Source organism: Gopherus evgoodei, unplaced genomic scaffold (assembly GCF_007399415.2).
Source record: "Gopherus evgoodei ecotype Sinaloan lineage unplaced genomic scaffold, rGopEvg1_v1.p scaffold_32_arrow_ctg1, whole genome shotgun sequence".
In the NCBI taxonomy this organism is placed as follows: domain Eukaryota; kingdom Metazoa; phylum Chordata; order Testudines; family Testudinidae; genus Gopherus; species Gopherus evgoodei.
The window spans coordinates 6,397,128-6,421,482 of NW_022059994.1; the positions used below are offsets into that span (position 1 = coordinate 6,397,128).

At 63.5% G+C, this 24,355-nt stretch overlaps 1 protein-coding gene across 3 annotated transcripts; it reads left to right on the plus strand.

Moving 5' to 3' along the window:
• The first annotated feature begins 1,786 nt into the window (after nt 1-1,786).
• Nucleotides 1,787-17,723, plus strand: MDC1 (mediator of DNA damage checkpoint 1). Of its 3 annotated transcripts, none has more exons than XM_030543624.1 (16): nt 1,787-2,054; nt 2,733-2,862; nt 3,212-3,664; nt 4,288-4,366; nt 5,764-7,559; nt 8,636-8,731; nt 9,002-9,070; nt 9,345-9,389; nt 10,825-11,262; nt 11,580-11,680; nt 11,826-12,467; nt 12,854-12,967; nt 14,489-14,671; nt 14,755-14,880; nt 16,541-16,651; nt 17,379-17,723. In XM_030543624.1, the coding sequence occupies exons 1-16, from the start codon at nt 1,809-1,811 to the stop codon at nt 17,637-17,639; spliced, it is 4,890 nt and encodes a 1,629-aa protein (XP_030399484.1). In that variant the 5' UTR covers nt 1,787-1,808; the 3' UTR covers nt 17,640-17,723. The 3 variants fall into 3 exon arrangements, with proteins under 3 accessions (XP_030399484.1, XP_030399486.1, XP_030399485.1); XM_030543625.1 differs by lacking the exon at nt 1,787-2,054 and adding an exon at nt 2,151-2,173; XM_030543626.1 differs by lacking the exon at nt 10,825-11,262 and having other exon boundaries at nt 1,788-2,054.
• The last annotated feature ends 6,632 nt before the right edge of the window (nt 17,724-24,355 follow it).

Sequence of the window (24,355 nt, forward strand, 5' to 3'; positions counted from 1 at the left end):
GATTACCTGTCTGTTCATTCCCTCTGGGGCACCTGGCATTGATCACTGTTGGAAGACAGGATACTGGGCTAAATGGACCTTTGGTGTGACCCAAGATGGCCGTTCTTATGTACTTTCTATTTGTTCATCCATCCATCCACCCCATGCATCCCCTCTATCCATCCATCCATATACATACCCACTATCTGTCCATCCATCCATTCTCATGCATCCCCTCTAGCCAGCCGTCCATCCATCCATATACAAACCTTCTATCTGTTCATCCATCCATTCACCCCATGCATCCCCTCTATCCGTCCATCCATTCCCATACACCCTCTCTATCCATCCATCAGTCCTTATACACACCCTCTATCTGTCCATCTATCCATCCCTGTACACCTCCTTTAGCCATCCATACATTCATCCCTATCTATCTATATCTCAGGCTTTGCCACGTGGCCCCAATGACACCTGCACTCACGTAGCGCACTGTTACCCACCTTTGCCGCGTCATTGTTGATGCTTGCCCTGCTATTTCTATAGTTGTTCCAGTTTTCTGGGCTGAAGGGAGCCAGCGTGAGCTTCCCATCCCCTGCGAATCACACCAGGGCCCGAGGCGTCTCTGCAGCTATCGGCACCATTGAACGTAGCAAGATGGTGATAACACATGGTGCCAAGCAACCCTGTCCGAAAGTGTGGATGCGATGGGGTGGCCCCAATGGCCAGCGTGTTGCCTGGCGACGCCATTGCGCATGGGGCCGGCCCAATGGCCAGCATGTTGCCTCGCAACGCCATCGCTTATGGGGCGTGGGGCGGCCCCAATGGCCAGCGCGTTGCCTGGCGACACCATCGCACATGGGGCGGCCCCAGTGCCCAACATGTTGCCTGGCGACGCCATTGCGCATGGGGCCGGCCCAATGGCCAGCATGTTGCCTGGTGATGCCATTGCGCATGATGGGGCGCCAATGGCCGTGTTGCCTGGCGACGCCATTGCGCATGGCGCGGCCCCAATGGCCAGCGCGTTGCCTGGGTGTTACGCCCCGTGCAGTGACACAGCACCACAGATAAGCAGGCACATGACGGGTTCATGGCGGCTGCGCCCCAACCCCAGGGGGTGGCAGAAAGTCAGAAATGTTTTACCCCCCCCATCAGTGTTTTAATAACAAATATGGGAAGGAAGCCATGTTTTGGAGGACAACGAGTGTACACTCTAGCCTGTACACACCTGCTCTCTATGGTAGGGGGTATTGTCTACAGGGGAGTTCTCCCCTCCGTGCTGCAGGCTGGGGGGCGGGGTGCAAACAACGGGGGGCGGGGGGCATATTTTGGAGGACTAGTGTGTACGCTCTAGCCTCCCACAGCCAGTGTCTATGGTTGCTTGGTATTCTCTGCGCATGCGTACTCGATTCAACGTCAGATTGACGTCATGAGAAGAGGACGGGCCTGCTGTGTGGGAGGCGCTTGACGTGTCCACTCTAGCTACTGCTACGGACACGCCCACTCCTCTATGGTTCCCGTGGTATGGTCCACTCTGGCGGACCGCAGCCGCCATGCCTTGGAGGACCCAGCTCGATGGTTCTAGTGGTAACTTCTAGGCAACGCGTTTCCTCTCTATGAGCCCAGGTGACACTAGTTGGGCGAAGCGACAGCGCCGCCATGTTTTGGCGGACCCGTAGTGCACACTCTAGCCTAGAGCACGGTATCACTCTATGGTCTCCGAGGTACTGTCTAGCCGAACGTTAGCCTCTCTATGGACCTCGTTGGCGCCAAAAGGATGGGGTGGTGACTCGTGGCGAACAATCTAGCCAGGCACCTGGTACCGCTCTATGGTTCCGGGGCGACACTCTACACGCACATCCGCCTCCTCTCTATGCTCCAAACGCGAGACTGGTCCCCAGGGAGCAGCGGGGCGGGAACAAGGGCGGCGGAACCCGCCCACTCCAATGACTGACACCCACGATGACCAATCAGGACAAGACAAAGCTTTGCCAGTGGGCCCCGGTTGGCCAATCAGGGGCCTCCCTGCTGGGAAGCACCAGGAGGGACCCGTGGGGCTGCCGTTGGAACCGGAGGTGGGGGGGGCTGCGGGTCGGGGGGGGCACGGGGGGCACCGTGGGGGTGGGGCTGGGGCTGGGGCTGGGGCTGGGGGGAATGAGAGTCACAGCGGGGCTGGGCTGGCAGGGGGCTGCAGGTCGGGAGTGAGGGGCACAGGGAGGGCAGTGGGGGAGGGGGGAGTGAGGGGCATTGGGGGGCCGGGGAGGGGCACTGGGGGGCCGGGGAGGGGCACAGGGAGGGCAGTGGGGGAGGGGGGAGTGAGGGGCAGTGGGGGAGGGGGGAGTGAGGGGCACAGGGAGGGCAGTGGGGGAGGGGGGAGTGAGGGGCTGGGGGGAGTGAGGGGCACAGGGAGGGCAGTGGGGGGAGGGGGAGTGAGGGGCACAGGGAGGGCAGTGGGGGAGGGGGGGAGTGAGGGGCAGTGGGGGGCCGGGGAGGGGCACAGGGAGGGCAGTGGGGGAGGGGGAGTGAGGGGCACGGGGAGGGGGAGTGAGGGGCAGTGGGGGGCCGGGGAGGGGCACAGGGAGGGCAGAGGGGGAGTGAGGGGCACAGGGAGGGCAGGGGGGAGTGAGGGGCTGGGGGGAGTGAGGGGCACAGGGAGGGCAGTGGGGGAGGGGGGAGTGAGGGGCATTGGGGGGCCGGGGAGGGGCACTGGGGGGGGTGTCCCCATCACTCCCCCTGTGACTGTTGCCCCGCAGGCCATGGAGCAGACCCAGCTGCTGGAGTGGGAGGAGGACGGGGACCCCCCCGGGGGAGAGGCCGACAGGGAAGCGCCTCAGCCCGTGGGGCGGCTGCACCTGCTCAGCAGCAAATATGGGCCGGAGCAAGGTCAGTGGTGCTGGGCGGGGGCTGGGGCCGGCCCCACCCATCAGAGCCACCCGCTCCTTGGAGATTTCACCCGCTCTCCTGGGGGTGGTGGGAAGGCACCGCTGGTTTGATGGCCCTCGATGGTGGCGTCCTGGTGCCAGGACTCCTGGGTTCTCTCCCTGGCTCGGGGGGGCGGGTCTGGAGCCAGGACTCCTGGGTTCTCTCCCTGGCTCTGAGAGGGAAGTTGGGGGCCAGTGGTTGGGGGAGGGGCTGGAGCCAGGACTCCTGGGTTCGCTCCTCAGCTCCGGGAAGGGAGTGGGCTCTACTGGCTCAGCCTGGGTGTCAGGACTCCTGGGTTGTCTCCCCCCAGATTTCTGGATCTACCCCGGGGAGAACGTGGTGGGGCGGCTGCCGGGCTGCCAGGTCTGCTTGCCGGCCCCCTCGGTCTCCAAGGCCCACGCGGTGATTGAGGTCCCAGCGCCGGGCGGGCCCCACCTGCTCTATGACCGGGGCAGCCTGAACCGGACCCGGCGCCAGCGAGGCGTCCTGCTGCCCCACGTCCGCTACAGCCTAGAGGATGGAGACACCCTCATGTTTGGGGACGTGGGCTGCCAGTACTTCCTGCTGCCACCAGAGAGCGCCGACCCCGAGGACTCTCTGGAGGTGCCGCCCACCCAGCCCCGGGCCCCCAACACCCTGGCCATCGAGGAGACCCCCGCACCCAGCAAGAGGATGGGCTACGGGCCCCTGCTGGCCAGGGACTCTGAGGATGAGGAGGAGCTGCAGAGTGGAGGAAGGCTCCTGCACCTGCCAGGGAGCAATGGTGAGTGGGGATTGTGGGGATGGGCCTGTAATAACAAACCAGCAACCACTGGTTTGTCTTTTTGTTTGGGCTCCTGTTTCCACAAAAATTACATCCCGCTATTGCAATATTAGGGCAACCCCATGATGTTATGGTAGGCCCTACGATAACAAACCAGGCATGGCACAAGTGGGGCTGGCGTAAGGCAGGGCTGCCAGTGATTCTAGGTCTTAACTTTACACACATCCCTGGTGTGAAGGGACCCTATGGTATTGTGGTAGACCCTACGATAACAAACTAGTGTTAGTGGGCGAGGATCCTGGGTTCTGTTCCTGTGGAGTCAGGGCTAGTCACTGGAGCAGGGGAGGGGGCTGGGAGGCAGGACTCCTGGTTTTGTTTGCCTTGTTTATCCCTCTCTATTACATTAGACCCTACGATAACAAATTGGGGTTGGGAGGGATGAGGGTCGGGAATTCCATGTGTGGGCTACCCCTCTGGTTACTGACAGCGCCAGGCACCCTATGATATTATGGTAGACCCTACGATAACAAACCAGGAGGCAGGCTGTGCCCCCATTCTGTGGGTGGGGGAGACACAGGCCCCTGGATTCCCTGTTAACACCCTGTGTCCGTCTTGTCCACCAGGCTCTGCCTCCTCCTCTGACGCTGGCGTCCATTCCCACACAGCCTTCTCCTCCCCGGGTGCAACCGTGGTGCCGGAAAGGTAGAGACAGGCCTAGCAGGGGGAGCCAAGACTCCGGCTCTGGGAGGGGAGCAGGGTCTAGTGGTTAGAGCGAGGGCAGATGTGCTGCAGGGGGTGCTGTGCTGAGGGGTGGGGGGCTCGGGAGTGCAGGGGGGTTGGGAGGGGTGCTGTGCTGTGGGGCAGGGGGTTCAGTGGGGTGTGCTGTGCTGAGGTGTGGGGGCATTGGGAGGTAGTGCAGGGGGGGTTGGTGAGGGTGCTGTGGGGCAGGGGGTTCAGTTGAGGGTGCTGTGTTGCAGGGTGGGGGCTCGGTGGGAGTTACTGTGAGGGACTGTCGGGGGTGCTTGCTGAGGGGTGAGGGGCTTGGTAGGGAGCATGGGGGGCTCAGAAGGGGGTGCTGTGGGGTGGGGGTTCAGTGGGGGGTGCTGCAAGGGGCTCGGGAGGGAGCATGGAGGGGCTCAGTGGGAGTGCTCTGCTGAGGGGCGGGGGATTCGGTGGGGAGCTCGGTGGGGGCGCTATACTGTGGGGCGGGGGGCTCGGTGGGGAGCACTGCGGGGGTTTCGGTGGAGCTATACTGTGGGGCGGGGGGCTCGGTGGGGAGCACTGCGGGGGGCTTGGGGGCGCTATACTGTGGGGCGGGGGGCTCGGTGGGGAGCACTTCAGGGGGCTCAGTGGGGGCGCTATACTGTGGGGTGGGGGGCTCAGTGGGGAGCACTGCAGGGGGCTCGGTGGGGGCGCTATACTGTGGGGTGGGGGGTTCTGTGGGGAGCACTGCAGGGGGCTCGGTGGGGGCGCTATACTGGGGTGGGGGGTTCGGTGGGGGCACTATACTATGGGGCGGGGGGCTCGGTGGGGAGCACTGCAGGGGGCTCGGTGGGGGTGCTATACTGTGGGACAGGGGGCGGGGAGCTCGGTGGGGGTGCTATACTGTGGGGCAGGGGGCTCGGTGGGGGCGCTATACTGTGGGGTGGGGAGCTCGGTGGGGGCGCTATACTGTGGGGCGGGGGGTTTGGTGGAGAGCACTGCAGGGGCTCGGTGGGGGCGCTATACTGTGGGGCGGGGGGCTCGGTGGGGAGCACTTCAGGGGGCTCAGTGGGGGCACTATACTGTGGGGCGGGGGGCTCGGTGGGGAGCACTGCAGGGGGCTCGGTGGGGGCGCTATACTGTGGGGCGGGGGGCTCGGTGGGGAGCACTGCAGGGGGCTCGGTGGGGGCGCTATACTGTGGGGTGGGGGGCTTGGTGGGGCGCTATACTGTGGGGCGGGGGGCTCGGTGGGGAGCACTGCGGGGGGCTCGGTGGGGGCACTATACTGTGGGGTGGGGGGTTCGGTGGGGGCGCTGTGCCAGGGGGCGGGGGGCTTGGTAGTGCTGACTCGGTAGGTTACGGTGGGTTCTGACCCCCTTCTGTTCTCTGCCCCCCAGCGACGAGGAAGGTGGCGATACCCCTGACGCCCCCTGCCCCTCCCTGCGCCTGAGCTATGGCGGCGAGCGGACCCCTGGCCCGCCGGAGAACGGAGTCGCTGCCCTGGGTACCGAGCAGTCCAGGGCCCCAGGGGTGGTTGGGACAGACCCAGAGCCCATGTTGGCCGCCTGCCGCTTTGTCAAGTGTCCTGGCCACATGGGCATTGCCTCGGGCGCGGGGCCGGGAGCAGCTGTCAGGGGCCTGGGGAACGGTTGCCCCGCTGAGGTGGGCAGCATTACAGATGTGGAGGAGGTAGTACAGCATCCAGATGTTGTGCAGAAGAACCATGGACCTGCTCTCCTGGGGGACAGCGATACAGATGATGATGTGGATCCAAAGTGCCACCCATCTGCCATTGAGATGGGCAGTGATACAGATGTGGAGGAGGAGGCACGGAATCCAGATGTGCATCCAAAGGACCATCAGCTTGCTGGAAATGGGGACTGTGATACAGATATGGAGGCACCACTGGAGAATCCAGATGTTGTGCAAGGAATGAAGAACCAGCCTGCTGCCCCTGGGGACAGCGATACAGATGTGGAGGGGGCTGGAGTGAATCCAGATGTGGGTCCAAAGAGCTATCAGCCCAGCTTTGAGGTGGACAGCGATACAGATGTAGAGGAGGAGGCGGCGGCGGCGGCAGCAAATAATCCAGATCTGCGGAAGAACCATCGACATCCTCTCCCTAGGGGCAGCGCCACAGATGTGGAGGGGGAAGTGGAGAATCCAGATGATGTGCATCTTGAGAGCCATCACTCTGCCAAAAATGGGGAGAGTGATACAGATGTGGAGGAGGTTGCAGAGAATCCAGATGTTGTACAGAAGAGCCATCAGCCCGCCGTTGAGGTGGGCAGTGATACAGATGTGGAGGAGGAGAAAGAGACTCCAGTGGTAGTACAGAATAACCATCAACTTGTTTCCCCAGGGGGCGGAGATGCAGATGTGGCGTGGGTGGTGGGAAAACCAAATGTGCGACAAACGAACAATGAGCTTGCTGCCTCTGAGGATAGTGATACAGATGTGGAGGAATCTGATAGAAATCCAGATGTTGTCACTGCAAAGAGCCATCCCCTTGCTGTTGACATGGGCAGTGATACAGATGTGGGGGAGACTGGGAATCCAGATGTGGGTACAAAGAGCCATCCACTCGCCATTGATGTGGGCAGTGATACCGATGTGGAGGAAGAGGAGGCAAAGAATCCAGATGTTGTAATGAAGAATGATCCACATGCTCTCCCTGGAGACAGAGATCCAGATGTGACAGGGACAGTGGGGAAACGAGATGTGCATCCTAAGGGCCATCATTTTGCAGAAAATGAGGACAGCAATACAGATGTGGAGGAGTCTGTGGGGAATCCAGATGTTGTACAGAGGAGCCATCAGCCCACTCTGGAGGCAGGTGACGATACAGATGTGGAAGAGGCTGAGGAGAAATCAGATGTTGGAAGACGAAACGACCCTCTGCCTGTCGCCACTGGGGACAGCGATACAGATGTGGAGGAGAATCCAGATGTTGGCCAACAGACTCTTCACTGGCCCAGTGGAGACAGCGACACAGATGTGGAGGGGGCTCCCGGGGCAGAGTTCGACCAGACGCCAGGTCCTGTGGGGGGCCCAGTCCAGGCGGGTGGGGAGCAGCCACCAGCTGCCCAGTCCTGTGTCAGCCCAGAGACCAAGTTGATGGACACGGAGGGGAACAAGGATCCAGCGTGGGGCCCAGGCCAGCCTGGAGACGACAGCGAGACGGATGTGGAGGGTAAATCTCGGGGAGCCAGGCCCTGCGCTGTTATCCTGGACGCCTGGGTCCCATTCCCTGCCCTGGTCTCCGGTTCCCTAGGGGTGAGCGCCCTGTGGTGCCGTCCCGGAGGCCTGAGTCCCGTTCCCTGCCCCGGGCTCCATCTCCCTAGGGGTGAGCGCCCTGCGCTGCTATCCCAGATGCCTGGGTCCTGTTCCCTGCCCTGGTCTCCGGCTCCCTAGGGGTGAGCGCCCTGTGCTGCCGTCCCGGACACCTGGGTCCTGTTCCCTGCCCCGGGCTCCATCTCTCTAGGGGTGAGCGCCCTGTGCTGCCGTCCCGGAGGCCCTGAGTCCCGTTCCCTGCCCTGGTCTCCATCTCCCTAGGGGTGAGCACCCTGTGCTGCCGTCCTGGACGCCTGGGTCCTGTTCCCTGCCCCGGGCTCCATCTCCCTAGGGGTGAGCGCCCTGTGCTGCCATCCCAGACGCCTGGGTCCTGTTCCCTGCCCCGGGCTCCATCTCTCTAGGGGTGAGCGCCCTGTGCTGCCGTCCTGGACGCCTGGGTCCGGTTCCCTGCCCCGGTCTCATGCTCCCTAGGGGTGAGCACCCTGCGCTGCTGTCCCGGACGCCTGGGTCCGGTTCCCTGCCCCGGGCTTCGGCTCCCTACGGGTGAGCTCCCTGCCCTGCCATCCCGGAGGCCTGGGTCCGGTTCCCTGCCCTGGTCTCTGGCTCCCTAGGGGTGAGCGCCCTACACTGCTGTCCCGGACACCTGGGTCCGGTTCCCTGCCCCGGTTTCCATCTCCCTAGGGGTGAGCGCCCTGCGCTGCTGTCCCGGACGCCTGGGTCCGGTTCCCTGCCCCGGGCTCCGGCTCCCTACGGGTGAGCTCCCTGCCCTGCCATCCCGGAGGCCTGGGTCCGGTTCCCTGCCCTGGTCTCTGGCTCCCTAGGGGTGAGTGCCCTGCGCTGCTGTCCCGGACACCTGGGTCCGGTTCCCTGCCCCGGTCTCCGGCTCCCTACGGGTGAGCTCCCTGCCCTGCATGCTGGCATGGGATCAGGCGTGTCGGTTTCACCTGGAGTCTCCGCTCTCCTTCCCCTTCCCAGATGACGCTGATTTTGCCCTGCAGGCCACGCAGTGCTACCTGGCTGAGGAGACGCTGTCCTCAGGGGCTGAGGCCACCAGAGCCCCCACGGCAGCAGGTGGGACTCCTGGGTTCCATCTCTGGCTCTGGGAGGGGAGTGGGGTCTAGCGGTTAGAGCTGGAAGGGGGAGCTAGAACTTCTGGGTTCTGTATCTAGCTCCGTCGTGCTGTGAGACCTCTGGCATATCTCTTCCCCTTTCTGTGCCTCAGTTTCCCTCCATGACCTAGAGTTAGTCCCTCCCTCTGGGCAGGCGATCTGTGGGGTTGTGAGCGAAGAGATTGGCGGCGGGGAAGCTGTGAAGGATCCTAGGTAATTCCTCTCTCCACAGATTCGGGGAGCAGCCTAGAGGAGGAAGCCACCCAGACATTTGTCTTCAGATCGCCCCTGCCTGCACAAGGTGGGTTGGGGGGCAATCCAGCCCCCATGATCACAGCCCCCCTCAGTGTCTCCTCCCAGGGGTGGCTCCATCTGGTGGCCAGACAAGGCATCTCCTTCTCCATGGGCCTGCTGGGCTGAGAACTCGCCAATGTATGTATAGGTCACCCGAGGGGCGGAGTTAGTGACCGCCCAGGGGGTGGGGCCTTGGGCGGAGTTAGTGACCCTTGGGGGCGGGGCCTCAGGCAGTCACCCTTCCCCCACCAATTCCTGCTGCCACTCTGATCCCTTCGCAGGGTCCGTGATGTCGCCCCCTGCTGGACCAGCCCTGCATGCGCCAGGTGAGCACAACGGGCCCCTCGCTGGGGGGGCGGGGCAGAGAGGAGACTGGTCTGGAGCCGCGATCTTGGATTTCAAGGTGGGGTGGGGGAGGAGGGTTGCTAAGGATTCGGGGAAGCGTGAGAGCTGCCGCCATGACAGATCTAGCCTGACTGGTCTCCCCACCTCCGTGCCAGACTGGGCCGAGCCACCCAGTGCTGACTGGAGTGATTAGAGCAGGGGGCTGGGAGCCAGGACTCCTGGGTTCCCTCCCTGGCTCTGGGAGGGGAGTGGGGGCTGGTGGGTTAGAGCGGGGGGGCTGGGAGCCAGGACTCCTGGGTTCCCTCCCTGGCTCTGGAAGGGGAGTGGGGGCTGGTGGGTTAGAGCGGGGGGGCTGGGAGCCAGGACTCCTGGGTTCCCTTCCTGGCTCTGGAAGGGGAGTGGGGGCTGGTGGGTTAGAGCGGGGGGACTGGGAGCCAGGACTCCTGGGTTCCCTCCCTGGCTCTGGGACTGTGAGGGGAGGGGGTCTAGGGTCTGTGGAGGGGCTGGGAGCCAGGACTCCTGGGTTCCCTCCCTGGCTCTGGGAGGGGAGTGGGGGCTGGTGGGTTAGAGCTGGGGGGCTGGGAGCCAGGACTCCTGGGTTCCCTTCCTGGCTCTGGGAAGGGAGTGGGGGCTAGTGGGCTAGAGCGGGGGGGCTGGGAGCCAGGACTCCTGGGTTCCCTTTCTGGCTCTGGAAGGGGAGTGGGGGCTGGTGGGTTAGAGCGGGGGGGCTGGGAGCCAGGACTCCTGGGTTCCCTCCCTGGCTCTGGGAGGGGAGTGGGGGCTAGTGGTTAGAGTGTAGGGTAGGGCTGGGAGCCAGGACTCCTGGGTTCCCTCCCTGGCTCTGGAAGGGGAGTGGGGGCTGGTGGGTTAGAGCGGGGGGGCTGGGAGGCAGGACTCCTGGGTTCCCTTCCTGGCTCTGGGAGGGGAGTGGGGGCTAGTGGTTAGAGTGTAGGGTAGGGCTGGGAGCCAGGACTCCTGGGTTCCCTCCCTGGCTCTGGAAGGGGAGTGGGGGCTGGTGGGTTAGAGCGGGGGGGGCTGGGAGCCAGGACTCCTGGGTTCCCTCCCTGGCTCTGGAAGGGGAGTGGGGGCTGGTGGGTTAGAGCGGGAGGGGCTGGGAGGCAGGACTCCTGGGTTCCCTTCCTGGCTCTGGGAAGGGAGTGGGGGCTAGTGGTTAGAGTGTAGGGGTGGGGCTGGGAGCCAGGACTCCTGGGTTCCCTCCCTGGCTCTGGAAGGGGAATGGGGGCTGGTGGGCTAGAGCGGGGGGGGCTGGCAGCCAGGATTCCTGGCTTCCCTTCCTGGCTCTGGGAGGGGAGTGGGGGCTAGTGGTTAGAGTGTAGGGTGGGGCTGGGAGCCAGGACTCCTGGGTTCTAAACTCCTCTTCTTCCCCTCTCCTCCGCCCTCCCCCTCCATCTTCAGTCTGTACCTCTTCAGAGAAGGAGGAGGACTCGGACGAGGATCTGTGTGTTGTGGAAGCGACTCAGTCGTTCTGCAAGGACCCCGGGCCCCACTCGGACCAGCCCACGCAGCCCTTCCTCCCCGAGGAGGACACCCAGCTGCTGCCCCGTCCCCCGCCACCAGGGGGAGTCCTGTCTCAGGAGCCAGCCCAGCCCGCAGTACCCGGCCTGGCCTCTGGGGGGCTGCTGCCCCTCGGCCCCAAGGAGGAGTCAGAGCCCCCTGGCGGGGCAGTGCCAGCAGGGGGCGCCAGGAGGGAGCCACCAGAGGAGGAGGAATCCCAGCCCGTGCGTCTGGTGCTGAGCGCTCCCCGCAGGCCAGCCCTGGTACTGCGGGGCGAGGCCAGGCAGGCAGGAGCAGAGCCCAGGGGCAGCAGCTCTGGGCAGCGCCTGAGAGGGCAGGGTGAGTGATGGGGGTGGGGGGAGAGTGAGTGTGCGACACGCCTGGTGCTGTCGGTGTGTGTGTGACATGTCCGGTGCGACTGTGCTCTCTGTGTGTGGATGTGTGCGTGACACACCTGATGCAGTGGTGCTCTGTGTGTGTGCCCTGTGTGAGTGTGTGACACTGTGCGTGTGTGTGTGCATGTGCACAAGTGACACCCTGTGCAAGGAGGGGGGTGTTGCTGACAGTCACATGATGTGCCTTGGCAGGCAGCGACATCTAATGGTAATGAAGGGAACTGCAGTAGCTGACTGGAATTAATTCATCCTCTTCTCCAGGTGGCCCGGAGGCTGCGGAGAGACGGGAGACCCCAGCAGCTGTTGGGGTCACGGGGGCCGGGCCCCACCCCATGGGGCCACGGCCTGAGGATGCTGGGAAGGTGAGCAGGGACTGGCCCCCTCTCTTGGAGGAATGGTGCCTGCACACACAGACTGGGGGGCTCCTGCACCCCCTTTTCCCAGAGCCGGGGACAGAATCCAGGAGTCTTGGATCCCAGCCCCCCGATCTTTCTCTGTCGCCCCCAGGTTCCAGAGGCTCATTCCAGTCCCTCCACCCCCATGAGGCGCCGGAGCCTGCGATCTGCTCCGGTTCCCGCTCCCCCACCACCAGCCCCTGCCCCGGAGAGGCGGAGCCGGCGGGGTGGGGCGGAGAAGTCCGTGGGGTCTGGAGAACCCAGCCAGCCCGCCCCGGCCGCCCCCCAGCGTAGGGGGAGGCACCAGCTTTGCAGCACATCCATGTATGTGGAGGCGCCGGAGCCGGGGAGTGTCAAGGAGGTGGAGCAGCCTGGCCCTGTGAAGAGGCCCAGGAGGGCTGTGCGGACTCAGGAGGACCCCCCCACAGAGCCAGAGACCTCAAGCCAGGGGGCTCCAGGCCGAGCCCGGAGATCTCGGGGGGCTGCTGGCACAGAACCGGCCGCAGCCAACGAGCCCCGGAGGGGATCAGGGGGAGCAGAGCAGGAGGCGTTGCAGGGCCGAGCCCGGCGGTCCCAGAGAGCCCCTGTCCAGGAGCCAGCCCCCAGGAGGAGGGGTGCTGCAGAGCCAGCCAGGGAGACCCAAGGCAAGCGGAGAGGGGTGGCCACCTTGGATCCGCCTCCGGCACAGGGCGAGGGACGAGTGGGCAGTGCTGCAGCCCAAGAGGATGCTGGGAGTGACGCCAGAAAGAGGCAGGTGGGTAACAGGCCACTGGGCGAAGGTCCCCACCCCAGGGTCAGGTCCCACCCCTCACTTGCTATGGATGGGGCCTGGCCACTGGGAGGCGGGGCCTAATATGCTCTGGGTTGGGCCTGGTACCAGGGGGCAGGGTGTACAGGCTGGCTGGGGGTTGTTTACAGAACAGGCGGGCTGTAATTTTCTGGGGGTGGAGCTTGATAGAGAGGAGGAAATTCATTGCTGGGGTGGACTGGAGGGGCAGGGCCTCTTCTGCTAGGGGGTGGTATTATGGGGGTGTGGTCTAAGTGGCTAGGTGTGGGGTCTGTCAAGGGGTTGGTGGGGAGGGAGAACTCCTAAGGGGAGTGTGTGATAAGTAAGTCTCACTCCCCCCATTCCCCCTGCAGGAGGTGCCGGTCGCCCCATTGCGGCGCCAGAGCACGGAGAACAAGGTGGAGGGGCTGCGGACCAGGGCCCCTCGCCGATCCCAGGGGGCAGCCGGTGGCATGGCCTCCCCCAGGGTAAGAAAGCCCAGGACTGGGAGGGCGGCAGGCTGGAACACAGGGGCCCTTCCCCTCTAGGGGTGCCAATTCCCACCCCGCCCCAGGTATCTCCCCGCTCTGGGTTCTGTCCTGGCTCGGAGACGGGAGCATGGGGGGGACGACAGGGACTGTAGAGTGATCTATAGATTATATATAATCTGCCCCCCTCCGGGGAGACACGCAGATTTCTCCACCTTCCTGGAGGCGGTGGGGTCGGACTTCAGCCCTGGGGCTTTGGGCTCTGTCCCCCCAGCTCCCCACCCCCCTCCCATGGCCTCCAGGGCTTGATTTGTCACAGTAAATCTGCTGGGAAAGGCGATTCGCCGGTTTGTTAATATCGCAATTCACAGCAGACTTGGCAGCTAGCTGGGAGATTGTGACAACTGTTAGTAACAAACAAGTGTCGCTTCTCACAGCAGGAGACCACTAGCTAATGAACCAAAACACCCCCCGCCCGCCCCCCTCCAAAAAAAGAGAAGAACGTGCAAAGCACCTTGTTTGTGGTTCTGTCCTGTGTCGGGCCAGTAAAGAATAGAGGCGACTGTACCGTTACTTTGATCATTGAGTCAGGAAAAACCCTCCTACGTAAATCAGTGCCCGTGATGTGGACATGTGGTGCACGTTTATTTGTTTTTCCTAAAGCTAATTAAGCGTTTTAGGAAAAATGGGCAGAGTGGCCACCAGCAAGAGTTGGTGGCTGTGCTCTGGGGCCACCCAGAACGTGTCGTGAGAACCCTGAGGGGGTTGATTGTGTGGCTGTAGCTCGTGTACCCGTCATGTGCGTCAGTTCCCTGCCACGACACCCCGCTGGTTGGTGGTTGCTGTGGCCAGCAGTTCCCCTCGACACTCGGGGCTTCCGTTGGGCCGTTTGTTCAGAGTCCAGAGGCCGCCTGCCCTGTGCTAACTGCTGGGGCGACGTGGGGCAGGACAGGTGCAAAGCAGGGGCTGGAATCCAGGCGCCAGCTGACTGCTCTGGCTGTACCAAGCCAGGTGGGGGGGAGGCTCTACCCCAAGCTTTAACAGTCCTAACGGGAATGTACCAAGCCATAAGAATGGGGTAGTGGAGCAATTTACCATGGTGCCTTGCTGTGGGGAGGGGATGAGGAGCTGGGGGGGGTCATACCAAGTTACCCTGCCGGGGGGGAGTGTGAGGGGACCCTACTGAATGGAGGGGACATACCAAGTTACCCTGCCGGGGGGGTGTGAGGGGACCCTACCGAACGGAGGGGACGTACCAAGTTACCCTGCCGGGGGGGAGTGTGAGGGGACCCTACTGAATGGAGGGGACATCCCAAGTTACCCTGCCGGGGGGGTGTGAGGGGACCCTACCGAACGGAGGGGACGTACCAAGTTACCCTGCCGGGGGGGGTGTGAGGGGACCCTACCGAACGGAGGGGACATCCCAAGTTACCCTGCCCCTGGGGGTGGTGGGGAACCCTGCTGCCGAGGGGTGGGGCTGGGGCTGGGCTGGGCCGTGCTGACTGTGCTGCCCGCCCCCAGGTGCTGTTCACGGGGGTGATCGACGAGGCGGGCGAGCGGGTGGTCTCGGCGCTGGGCGGGGCGCTGGCCCGGTCGGTCTTCGACTGCACCCACCTGGTGACGGACCGGGTGCGCCGCACGGTGAAGTTCCTGTGCGCCCTGGCCCGCGGGGTGCCCATCGTCACGCTGGACTGGCTGGACAAGGTACCGCCCGGGGGGTGCGGGGGTGGAGGGAGCGGCATTGGGGCGCTACCCCAGGTGACACTGCCCGCCCTTCCCTCCCCCAGAGCGGGCGCAGCGCCTGCTTCCTGTCACCCAGCGGCTTCCTGGTGCGGGACGCGGAGCAGGAGCGAAACTTTCACTTCAGCCTGGCCCAGTCGCTGCAGCGAGCACGCAGGGGACCCCTGCTGCAGGTGAGACCCACTCGTCTGACCCCCCTGTGCCATGCAGGGGCCCTGCTGCAGGTGAGACCCCCCCCGTCCACTCGTCTGACCCCCCTGTGCCATGCGGGGGCCCCTGCTGCAGGTGAGACCCCCCGTCCGCTCGTCTCACCCCCCTGTGCCATGCGGGGGGCCCCTGCTGCAGGTGAGACCCCCTGTCCACTCGTCTGACCCACCTGTGCCAGGCGGGGGCCCCTGCTGCAGGTGAGACCCCCCCGTCCACTCGTCTCACCCCCCTGTGCCATGCAGGGGGCCCCTGCTGCAGGTGAGACCCTCCCCGTCCACTCGTCTGACCCCCCTGTGCCATGCGGGGGGCCCCTGCTGCAGGTGGGAGCCCCCCGTCCACTCGTCTCACCCCCCTGTGCCATGCGGGGGGCCCTGCTGCAGGTGAGATCCCCCCGTCCGCTCGTCTCACCCCCCTGTGCCATGCGGTGGGCCCCTGCTGCAGGTGAGACCCCCTGTCCACTCGTCTGACCCACCTGTGCCAGGCGGGGGCCCCTGCTGCAGGTGAGACCCCCCCCGTCCACTCGTCTCACCCCCCTGTGCCATGCGGGGGGCCCCTGCTGCAGGTGAGACCCTCCCCGTCCACTCGTCTGACCCCCCTGTGCCATGCGGGGGGCCCCTGCTGCAGGTGGGAGCCCCCCGTCCACTCGTCTCACCCCCCTGTGCCATGCGGGGGGCCCTGCTGCAGGTGAGATCCCCCCGTCCGCTCGTCTGACCCCCCTGCGCCATGCGGGAGGCCCTGCTGCAGGTGAGACCCCCCCTGTCCACGCGTCTGACCCCCCTGTGCCATGCGGGAGGCCCTGCTGCAGGTGAGACCCCCCCGTCCACGCGTCTGACCCCCCTGTGCCATGCGGGAGGCCCTGCTGCAGGTGAGACCCCCCCGTCCACGCGTCTGACCCCCCTGTGCCATGCGGGGGCCCCTGCTGCAGGTGAGACCCCCCCGTCCACCCCACTGACCCCCCTGTGCCAGGCAGGGGGCCCCTGCTGCAGGTGAGACCCCCTGTCCACTCATCTGACCCCACTGACTCCCCTGCACCAGGCGGGGGCCCCTGCTGCAGGTGAGAGCCCCCTGTCCACCCCACTGACCCCCCTGCGCCAGGCAGGGGCCCCTGCTGAAGGTGAGACCCCCCCCGTCCACTCGTCTGACCCCACACACACACACCGGGGGGGCCCTGCTGCAGGTAAGAGCCCCCCGTCCACTCATCTGACCCTCCTGACACTCCCCTGCACCATTGGGGGGGGGCCCTGCTCTTGAGACCCCTGCTCCCCCACACTGCCCACCACGCAGGGGGGCCCGGCTGCAGGTTAAACCCCACTGGCTCCCCCCAGCATCCACCCCCCACTGGCCTGTCGCAGGTGAGACCCTCTGAACCCACTCACCCCCCACCAATCCCCTCCCCACCATCCACCACGCTGTGGGGGTGGGGGCGGGGCAGCTGCAGGTGCATCCAGACTGATCCTCCCCCCACAGCCAGGTGGGCCCGTCTGGGCAGGATGCCGCCTGCAGCTGGCCCTGTCACCCTCGAGGTCTCAGCTGTGGATACCTGGTCCCTGGGCTTAGCTGCCTGCTCTGCCCCTTCCCTCCTGGGAGCAGGGGGTGGGTCAGTCACAGCCGCGTCCCCCTCCCCAGGGCTACGAGATCCACGTCACCCCCAACGTCAAGCCGGAGCCCGAGCACATGAAGGACATTATCCAGTGCAGCGGGGGGGTCTTCCTGCCCCACATGCCTCGGACATACAAGGTGAGGGGGGAGTGAGGGGCGCCGGCAGAGCTGGGAGCGGGGCTGCAGGGTGGGAGTGAGGGATCTCTGGGGCAGGAGTGATGGAAAGAAGGGGGGGCTGTGGGATGGGAGTGAGGGGCACAGAGGGAGCTGCTGGGGGGAGGGATCTGTGGGGCAGGAGTGATGGAAGGAAGGGGGGCTGTGGGACAGGAGTGAGGGGCACACAGGCGGGTGCTGTGGGAGGAGGGGTCTATGGGACAGGAGTGATGGAAGGAAGGGGGGGCTGCGAGGCGGGAGTGGGGCACAGAGGGGTCTGTGGGGCAGAGTGAGGGGAGAGGGGCTGCGGGGTAGAAGTGAGGCACACAGGTGGGTGCTGTGGGAGGAGGGGTCTGTGGGGCAGGAGTGATGGAAAGAAGGGGGGGTTGTGGGACGGGAGTGAGGGGCACAGAGGGGTCTGTGGGGCAGAGTGAGGGGAGAGAGGCTGCGGGGTGGGAGCGGGGCACAGAGGGGCAGCGAGGCGGGAGTGAGGGGCACGGTGGTTTGTGGGGCAGAGTGAAGGGAGAAGGTCTGCGGGGTAGAAATGAGAGGCGCACAGGTGGGTGCTGTGGGAGGAGGGGTCTGTGGGGCAGGAGTGATGGAAGGGGGGGGCTGCGAGGCGGGAGTGGGGCACAGAGGGGCTGCGAGGCGGGAGTGAGGGGCAGCAGGCGGGTGCTGTGGGGCGGACGTGAGCAGGATTTAACCCTTTCAGGACAAGCGCATGGTCATCTCCTGCCCCGAGGACCTGCCCCGCTGCCGACCCGCCCTGAGCGCCCGGCTGCCCGTCGCCAGCACCGAGCTCATCCTGACGGGCATCCTGCAGCAGGCGGTCGACCTGGCCTCCTACCGCCTGGCCGGGCCGCCTGCCGCGCCCCCGCCCAGCGCCACTGCCCCTGCCACCCGGGCGAGCAAGAGGAAGGGGGCGTCGGGTCCTGCCCCCGCCCCGCCCAGGTCTGCCAAGAGGCGGCGCTGAGGGGCCCTGACCTTGGACCCACGAGCCTTAGCCCTGTAAATACCCCCCTTTTCTAGCAGCAGTAAAGTCATTTTGAAATCAAAATAATGTGGCTAATATGGGGCCTGTCCCCTCTGGGGGGCACCAGCTCCCACCCGGCCCCAGGGCAGGGACTGGCTGGCTCAGGGGGCGGGGAATGGGGCAGGGGCCTGTCCCCTCTGGGGGGCGCCAGCTCCCACCCGACCCCAGGGCAGGGACTGGCTGGCTCGGGGGGGCAGGGAATGGGGCAGGGGCCTGTCCCCTCTAGGGGGCGCTGGCTCCCACCCAGCCCCAGGGCAGGGACTGGCTGGCTCAGGAGGCGGGGAATGGGGCAGGGGCCTGTCCCCTCTGGGGGGCGCCGGCTCCCACCCGGCCCCAGGGCAGGGATTGGTGGCTCAGGGGGGCAGGGACTGGTGGCTCAGGGGGGCAGGGAATGGGGCACAGACCTGTCCCCTCTGGGGGGCGCCAGCTCCCACCCGGCTCCAGGGCGAGGACTGGCTGGCTCAGGGGGGCAGGGAATGGGGCAGGGACTGGTGGCTCAGGGGGCAGGGAATGGGGCATGGACCTGTCCCCTCTGGGGGGGCACCAGCTCCCACCCGGCCCCAGGGCGGGGACTGGTGGCTCAGGGGGGCAGGGAATGGGGCACGGACCTGTCCCCTCTGGGGGGCGCCAGCTCCCACCTGGCCCCAGGGCGGGGACTGGCTGGCTCAGGAGGGCAGGGAATGGGGCATGGACTGGTGGCTCAGGGGGCGGGGAATGGGGCATGGACCTGTCTCCTCTGGGGGGCGCCAACTCCCACCCGGCCCCAGGGCGAGGACTGGCTGGCTCAGGGGGGCAGGGAATGGGGCATGGACTGGTGGCTCAGGGGGCGGGGAATGGGGCAGGGACTGGTGGCTCGGGGGGCAGGGAATGGGGCATGGACCCGTCTCCTCTGGGGGGCGCCAACTCCCACCCGGCCCCAGGGCGAGGACTGGCTGGCTCAGGGGGGCAGGGAATGGGGCATGGACTGGTGGCTCAGGGGGCGGGGAATGGGGCAGGGGCCTGTCCCCTCTGGGGAGCGCCGGCTCCCACCTGGCCTCAGTGCGGGGACTGGCTGGCTCAGGGGGGCAGGGAATGGGGCAGGGACTGGTGGCTCAGGGGGGCAGGGAATGGGGCACGGACCTGTCCCCTCTGGGGGGCACCAGCTCCCACCCGGCCCCAGGGCGGGGCCTGGCTGGCTCAGGGGGGCAGGGAGTGGGGCAGGGCCTGTCCCCTGCTGTTGCGTTGCCGTCACCGGGTGTGTTCAGAAGCAGGGGGCAGTTGTGACAGACGGTTCTATCCTGCCCCTTGCACCACCTGTGCTGGGTGGGGCCCAGGTCTCAGGCTGGGGCTGGAGGGAGTCAGGCTGGCACTAGATTTACCCGCCCCCCCCACCCATTCCGTCCTGCCCCGTCACACTCCCCGCTGGCCCTTAGGCCTCCGTTAGGACTCCAGTGGATCAGGAAGCCGAAGGCCCCGGGGGCCCAGGAGGTGGGGGGAGCAGCCCCGATGGTGACACTTGCTCCAGAAACCAATTTTTCCCCCTCAGCCATTTTCTTTAAGGCCCCCAAGAGGGAGCAGGGGGCGGAGCAGCTCAGCCCCTCATTAATCTGTCTCCCAATTAGGGCTAATTTCCCACAACCAAGTTTGGTTTATTCGTTTTCGGTCCTTGGTTCCTCTTGGCTGCCAGGCGTGACCCCCGCCCAGCCTCTGGCGGGAGGCGCGTTTGCTTCGGACTCGTTTTTTCTGTTTCCGTTTCGTCTGGTCCCCGTCAGTGTTGCTGGGGACGTTTTGGTGACGATCACTCACATTTCCCAGCTCAGCTCGCGAGAAGGGTAAATGGGCCGGCCCCGTTACTACACCATGGCCCTGGGCTGGAGCCGGGGGCAGAGGATGGGCCTGGGTCCCCAGCCAGCCCGGGGAAGGGGCCATGAGGCTCCCCTGGGCGTAGGAGAAGGATGGTTCAGAGCCCTGCAAGGGGGGAAGGACTATGGGGCGACGGCCAGCTGGCAGGGCGCTGGGTTTTGTGGTGGGACTAAAGTCGGACCTGGCTGCAGGGCTGAGTTGCAAGAAGAGACTAAAGTGATTGTCAGCAGGGGGCGCCGGAAAGGGGAGGGGTCACCGTGCCACAGCTGGCCAGTAGGGGGCGCAAAAAGGGGAGAGCCGCTACGCCATGCCTAGCCAGGAGCGGGCACCAGGGAGGGGAGAACCGCTACACCATGCCTAGCCAGGAGCGGGCACCAGGGAGGGGAGAACTGCCATGCCTAGCCAGGAGCGGGCACCAGGGAGGGGAGAACCGCTACGCCATGCCTAGCCAGGAGCGGGCACCAGGGAGGGGAGAGCTGCCATGCCTAGCCAGGAGCGGGCACCAGGGAGGGGAGAACTGCCATGCCTAGCCAGGAGCGGGCACCAGGGAGGGGAGAGCTGCCATGCCTAGCCAGGAGCGGGCACCAGGGAGGGGAGAACTGCCATGCCTAGCCAGGAGCGGGCACCAGGGAGGGGAGAACCGCTACGCCATGCCTAGCCAGGAGCGGGCACCAGGGAGGGGAGAGCTGCCATGCCTAGCCAGGAGCGGGCACCAGGGAGGGGAGAGCTGCCATGCCTAGCCAGGAGCGGACACCAGGGAGGGGAGAGCTGCCATGCCTAGCCAGGAGCGGGCCCCAGGGAGGGGAGAGCTGCCATGCCTAGCCAGGAGCGGGCACCAGGGAGGGGAGAGCTGCCATCCCTAGCCAGGAGCGGGCACCAGGGAGGGGAGAGCTGCCATGCCTAGCCAGGAGCGGGCACCAGGGAGGGGAGAACCGCTACACCATGCCTAGCCAGGAGCGGGCACCAGGGAGGGGAGAACCGCTACGCCATGCCTAGCCAGGAGCGGGCACCAGGGAGGGGAGAGCTGCCATGCCTAGCCAGGAGCGGGCACCAGGGAGGGGAGAGCTGCCATGCCTAGCCAGGAGCGGGCCCCAGGGAGGGGAGAGCTGCCATGCCTAGCCAGGAGCAGGCCCCAGGGAGGGGAGAGCTGCCATGCCTAGCCAGGAGCAGGCACCAGGGAGGGGAGAGCTGCCATGCCTAGCCAGGAGCGGGCACCAGGGAGGGGAGAACTGCCATGCCTAGCCAGGAGTGGGCACCAGGGAGGGGAGAACCGCTACGCCATGCCTAGCCAGGAGCGGGCACCAGGGAGGGGAGAACCGCTACGCCATGCCTAGCCAGGAGCGGGCACCAGGGAGGGGAGAGCTGCCATGCCTAGCCAGGAGCGGGCACCAGGGAGGGGAGAGCTGCCATGCCTAGCCAGGAGCGGGCACCACGGAGGGGAGAACCGCTATGCCATGCCTAGCCAGGAGCGGGCACCAGGGAGAGGAGAGCTGCCATGCCTAGCCAGGAGCGGGCACCAGGGAGGGGAGAGCTGCCATGCCTAGCCAGGAGCGGGCATAAGGAGGTGTTAGTACCATTATACAAGGCACTGCTGAGGCCTGATCTGGAATACTATGTGCAGTTCTGGTCCCATGTTTAAGAAGGATGAATTCAAACTGGAACAGGTGCAGAGAAGGGCCACTAGGAAGATCCGAGGGATGAAAACCTGCCTTATGAAAGGAGACTCAAAGAGCTTGGCTTGTTCAGCCTGGCCAAAAGAAGGCTGAGGGGGGATATGATTGCTCTTTATAAATATATCAGAGAGATAAATACCAGGGAGGGAGAGGAATTATTTAAGTTCAGTACCAATGTGGACACAGGAACAAATGGGTATAAACCGGCCATCAGGAAGTTTAGGCTTGAAATTAGACGAAAGTTTCTAACCATTAGAGGAGTGAAGTTCTGGAACAGCCTTCCAAGGGGAGTAGTGGGAGCAAAAGACATATCTGGCTTTAAGATTAAGCTTGATAAGTTTATGAAGGGGATGGTATGATGGGGCAGCCTAATTTTGGCAATTGATTGGTGTTTGACTATTAGCAGTAAATATGCCCAGTGGCCTGTGATGGGATGTTGGATGGGATGGGATCTGAGTTACTACAGAGAATTCTTTCCTGGGTGTCTGGCTGGTGAGTCTTGCCCACATGCTCAGGGTTTAACTGATCACCATATTTGGGGTTGGGAAGGAATTTTCCTCCAGGGCAGATTGGCAGAGGCCCTGGGGTTTTTTCAACTTCCTCTGCAGCGTGGGGCGCGGGTCACTTGCTGGAAGAGCCTCTGCGCCTTGAAGTCTAAACCATGATTTGAGGACTTCAGTGGCTCAGACATAGGTCAGGGGTTTGTTACAGGAGTGGGTGGGTGAGATTCTGTGGCCTGCGTTGTGCAGGAGGTCAGACTAGATGATCATAATGGTCCCTTCTGACCCTAAAGTCTATGATTCTATGGAGGGTGTTGGGTGTGGGTGGGAGGTTTTTCTTAGGGTGGAGGGGATTGTTATGGAGTTGGGACACCTCCCCCATGTAGACCCTGGCTGACCCCAAGCCTCTCCCATTCATTCAGGCATGTGTGCCCGTGTCCCTGCACCCCGCATCCCCCTGGGTCACTGCAGTCCCCCGTCCCCAGGCTCAACACTGTCACTCCATGCCCCAATCTGTGCCCCCCACTAGCCATTCTGAACCCCAGTCTGTGACCCCCCAGTAGCCCGGTGTGCCCTGCTCTGTCCTAATCTGGATCTGCGGGTAAGATGCTGTGGTGAACTCTACCTGGGGGGGTTCTGCAGAACTGGGCATCGAATTTTGTGTTTTCCCCCATAAAATACATTTTGCCTAAGAAGTGCTGCAGTTCCGCCTTTTGCCCACCTGAGGGCGCAGTGGCGCTAGGACGCAGCGTAGAATCATAGGACTGGAAGGGACCTCGAGATGTCACCTTGTCCCGTCCCTGCCCTCAGGGCAGGGCCAAGCACCATCTAGCCCATCCCTGGCAGGCGTTTGTCCAACCTGCTCTTAACAGTCCCCAATGATGGAGATTCCACAGCCTCCCTCCGCAATTTATTCCAGTGCTTCACCACCCTGACAGGAAGTTTTACCTGATGTCCAACTAAACCTCCTTTCCTTCAATTTAAGCCCATTGCTGCTTCTGCTATCCTCAGACCTTAAGACAGTGGTCCCCAACCTCTTCCTCTGGCAGGCACCAGAGGAAGGACCACTGCGGCTGTGGAGCACCCGCCGAAATGCCGCCGAATTTCGGCGGCATTTCGGCGGCGACGCTTCTCGATGACGCCGCTTGCAGTCAACAAGTTGCGTCATCGAGAGGCGTCGCTCCCGAATTTCGGGGGCGACGCCTCTCGATGACATCATTTGTTAGTGACAAGGTCGTCATCGAGAGGCGTCACCGCCGAAATGCTGCTGAAATTCGGCGGCATTTCGGCAGGTACTCTCCTGGGGGCCAGGACTTGGGCGCATTAAGATGCCCCCGCGGGCGCCGCATTGGGGACCCCTGCCTTAAGAAAAATTCTTCTCCCTCCTCCTTGTAACAACCTTTCAGGTACTTGAAAACTGTTATCATGTCCCATCTCAGTCTTCTCCAGAAGAAACAAACCCAGTTTTTTCAATCTTCCCACATAGGTCATGTTTTCCAGACCTTTAATTATTTTTGTTGCTCTTCTCTGGATTTTCTCCAATTTGTCCACATCCTTCCTGAAATGCGGTGCCCAGAAGTGGACACAAAACTCCAGTTGAGGCCTACTCAGTGCAGAGTAGAGCGGAAGAATGACTTCTCGTGTCTTGCTTACAACACTCTAAATCATTGATGATGTCATTGAAAAAAACAGGACCAAGAACTGATTCCTGCGGACTCCACTCGTTATGGCCTTCCAGCTTGACTGTGAGCCACTGATAACTGCTCTCTGGGAACGGTTATCCAACCAGTTATGCACCCACATTATAGTAGCTCCATCTAGGTTGTATTCCCCTAGTTTGTTAATGAGAAAGTCATGCAAGACTGTATAAAAAGCCTTAGTAAAGTCAAGATATACCACATCTACCAGTTCGCCCTATCCACAAGGCTTGTTACCTGTCAAAGAAAGCTGTCAGGTTGGTTTGACATGATTTGTTCTTGACAAATCCATGCTGACTATTACTTATCACCTCATTATCTTCTAGATGTTTGCAAATTGATTCCTTAATGATTTGCTCCATTATTTTTCCGGGTACAGAAGTTAAGCTGACTGGTCTGTAATTGCCTGGGTTGTTTTTATTTCCCTTTTTATAGATAGGCACTATATTTGCCCTTTTCCAGCCTTCTGGAATCTCGCCTGACTTCCATGCCTTTTCAAAGACAATCACTAATGGCTCAGATATCTCCCCAGTCAGCTCCTTGAGTATTCTAGGATGTATTTCATCAAGCTCTGGTGACTTGAAGACATCTAACTTGTCCAAGTAATTTTTAACTTGTTCTTTCCCTATTTTAGCATCTGAACCTACCCGATTTTCACTGGCATTCACTATGCCAATTAAGGCCTTGTCAGGAACCTAATAAATGCCCCCTGCTTCAGGCAGACAAGGGGAGGGTGGAAGGAAAGAGGACTGGAGTTTGGAGGTGTGTTGCTGAGATTTGAAAGACCAGAGCATTGGAGGAAGGGAGACCTTGTCCCAGCAAAGCAGGGAGACTCTCCCCACTGATCAGCTTCAAGGACTGGGGGTAAGACTAGCCAGGGGGAAGAAGGTAAGAAACCTGCAGGGATTGAGAGGGGCTGGGGCTTGGACCGAGACCCAGACCCC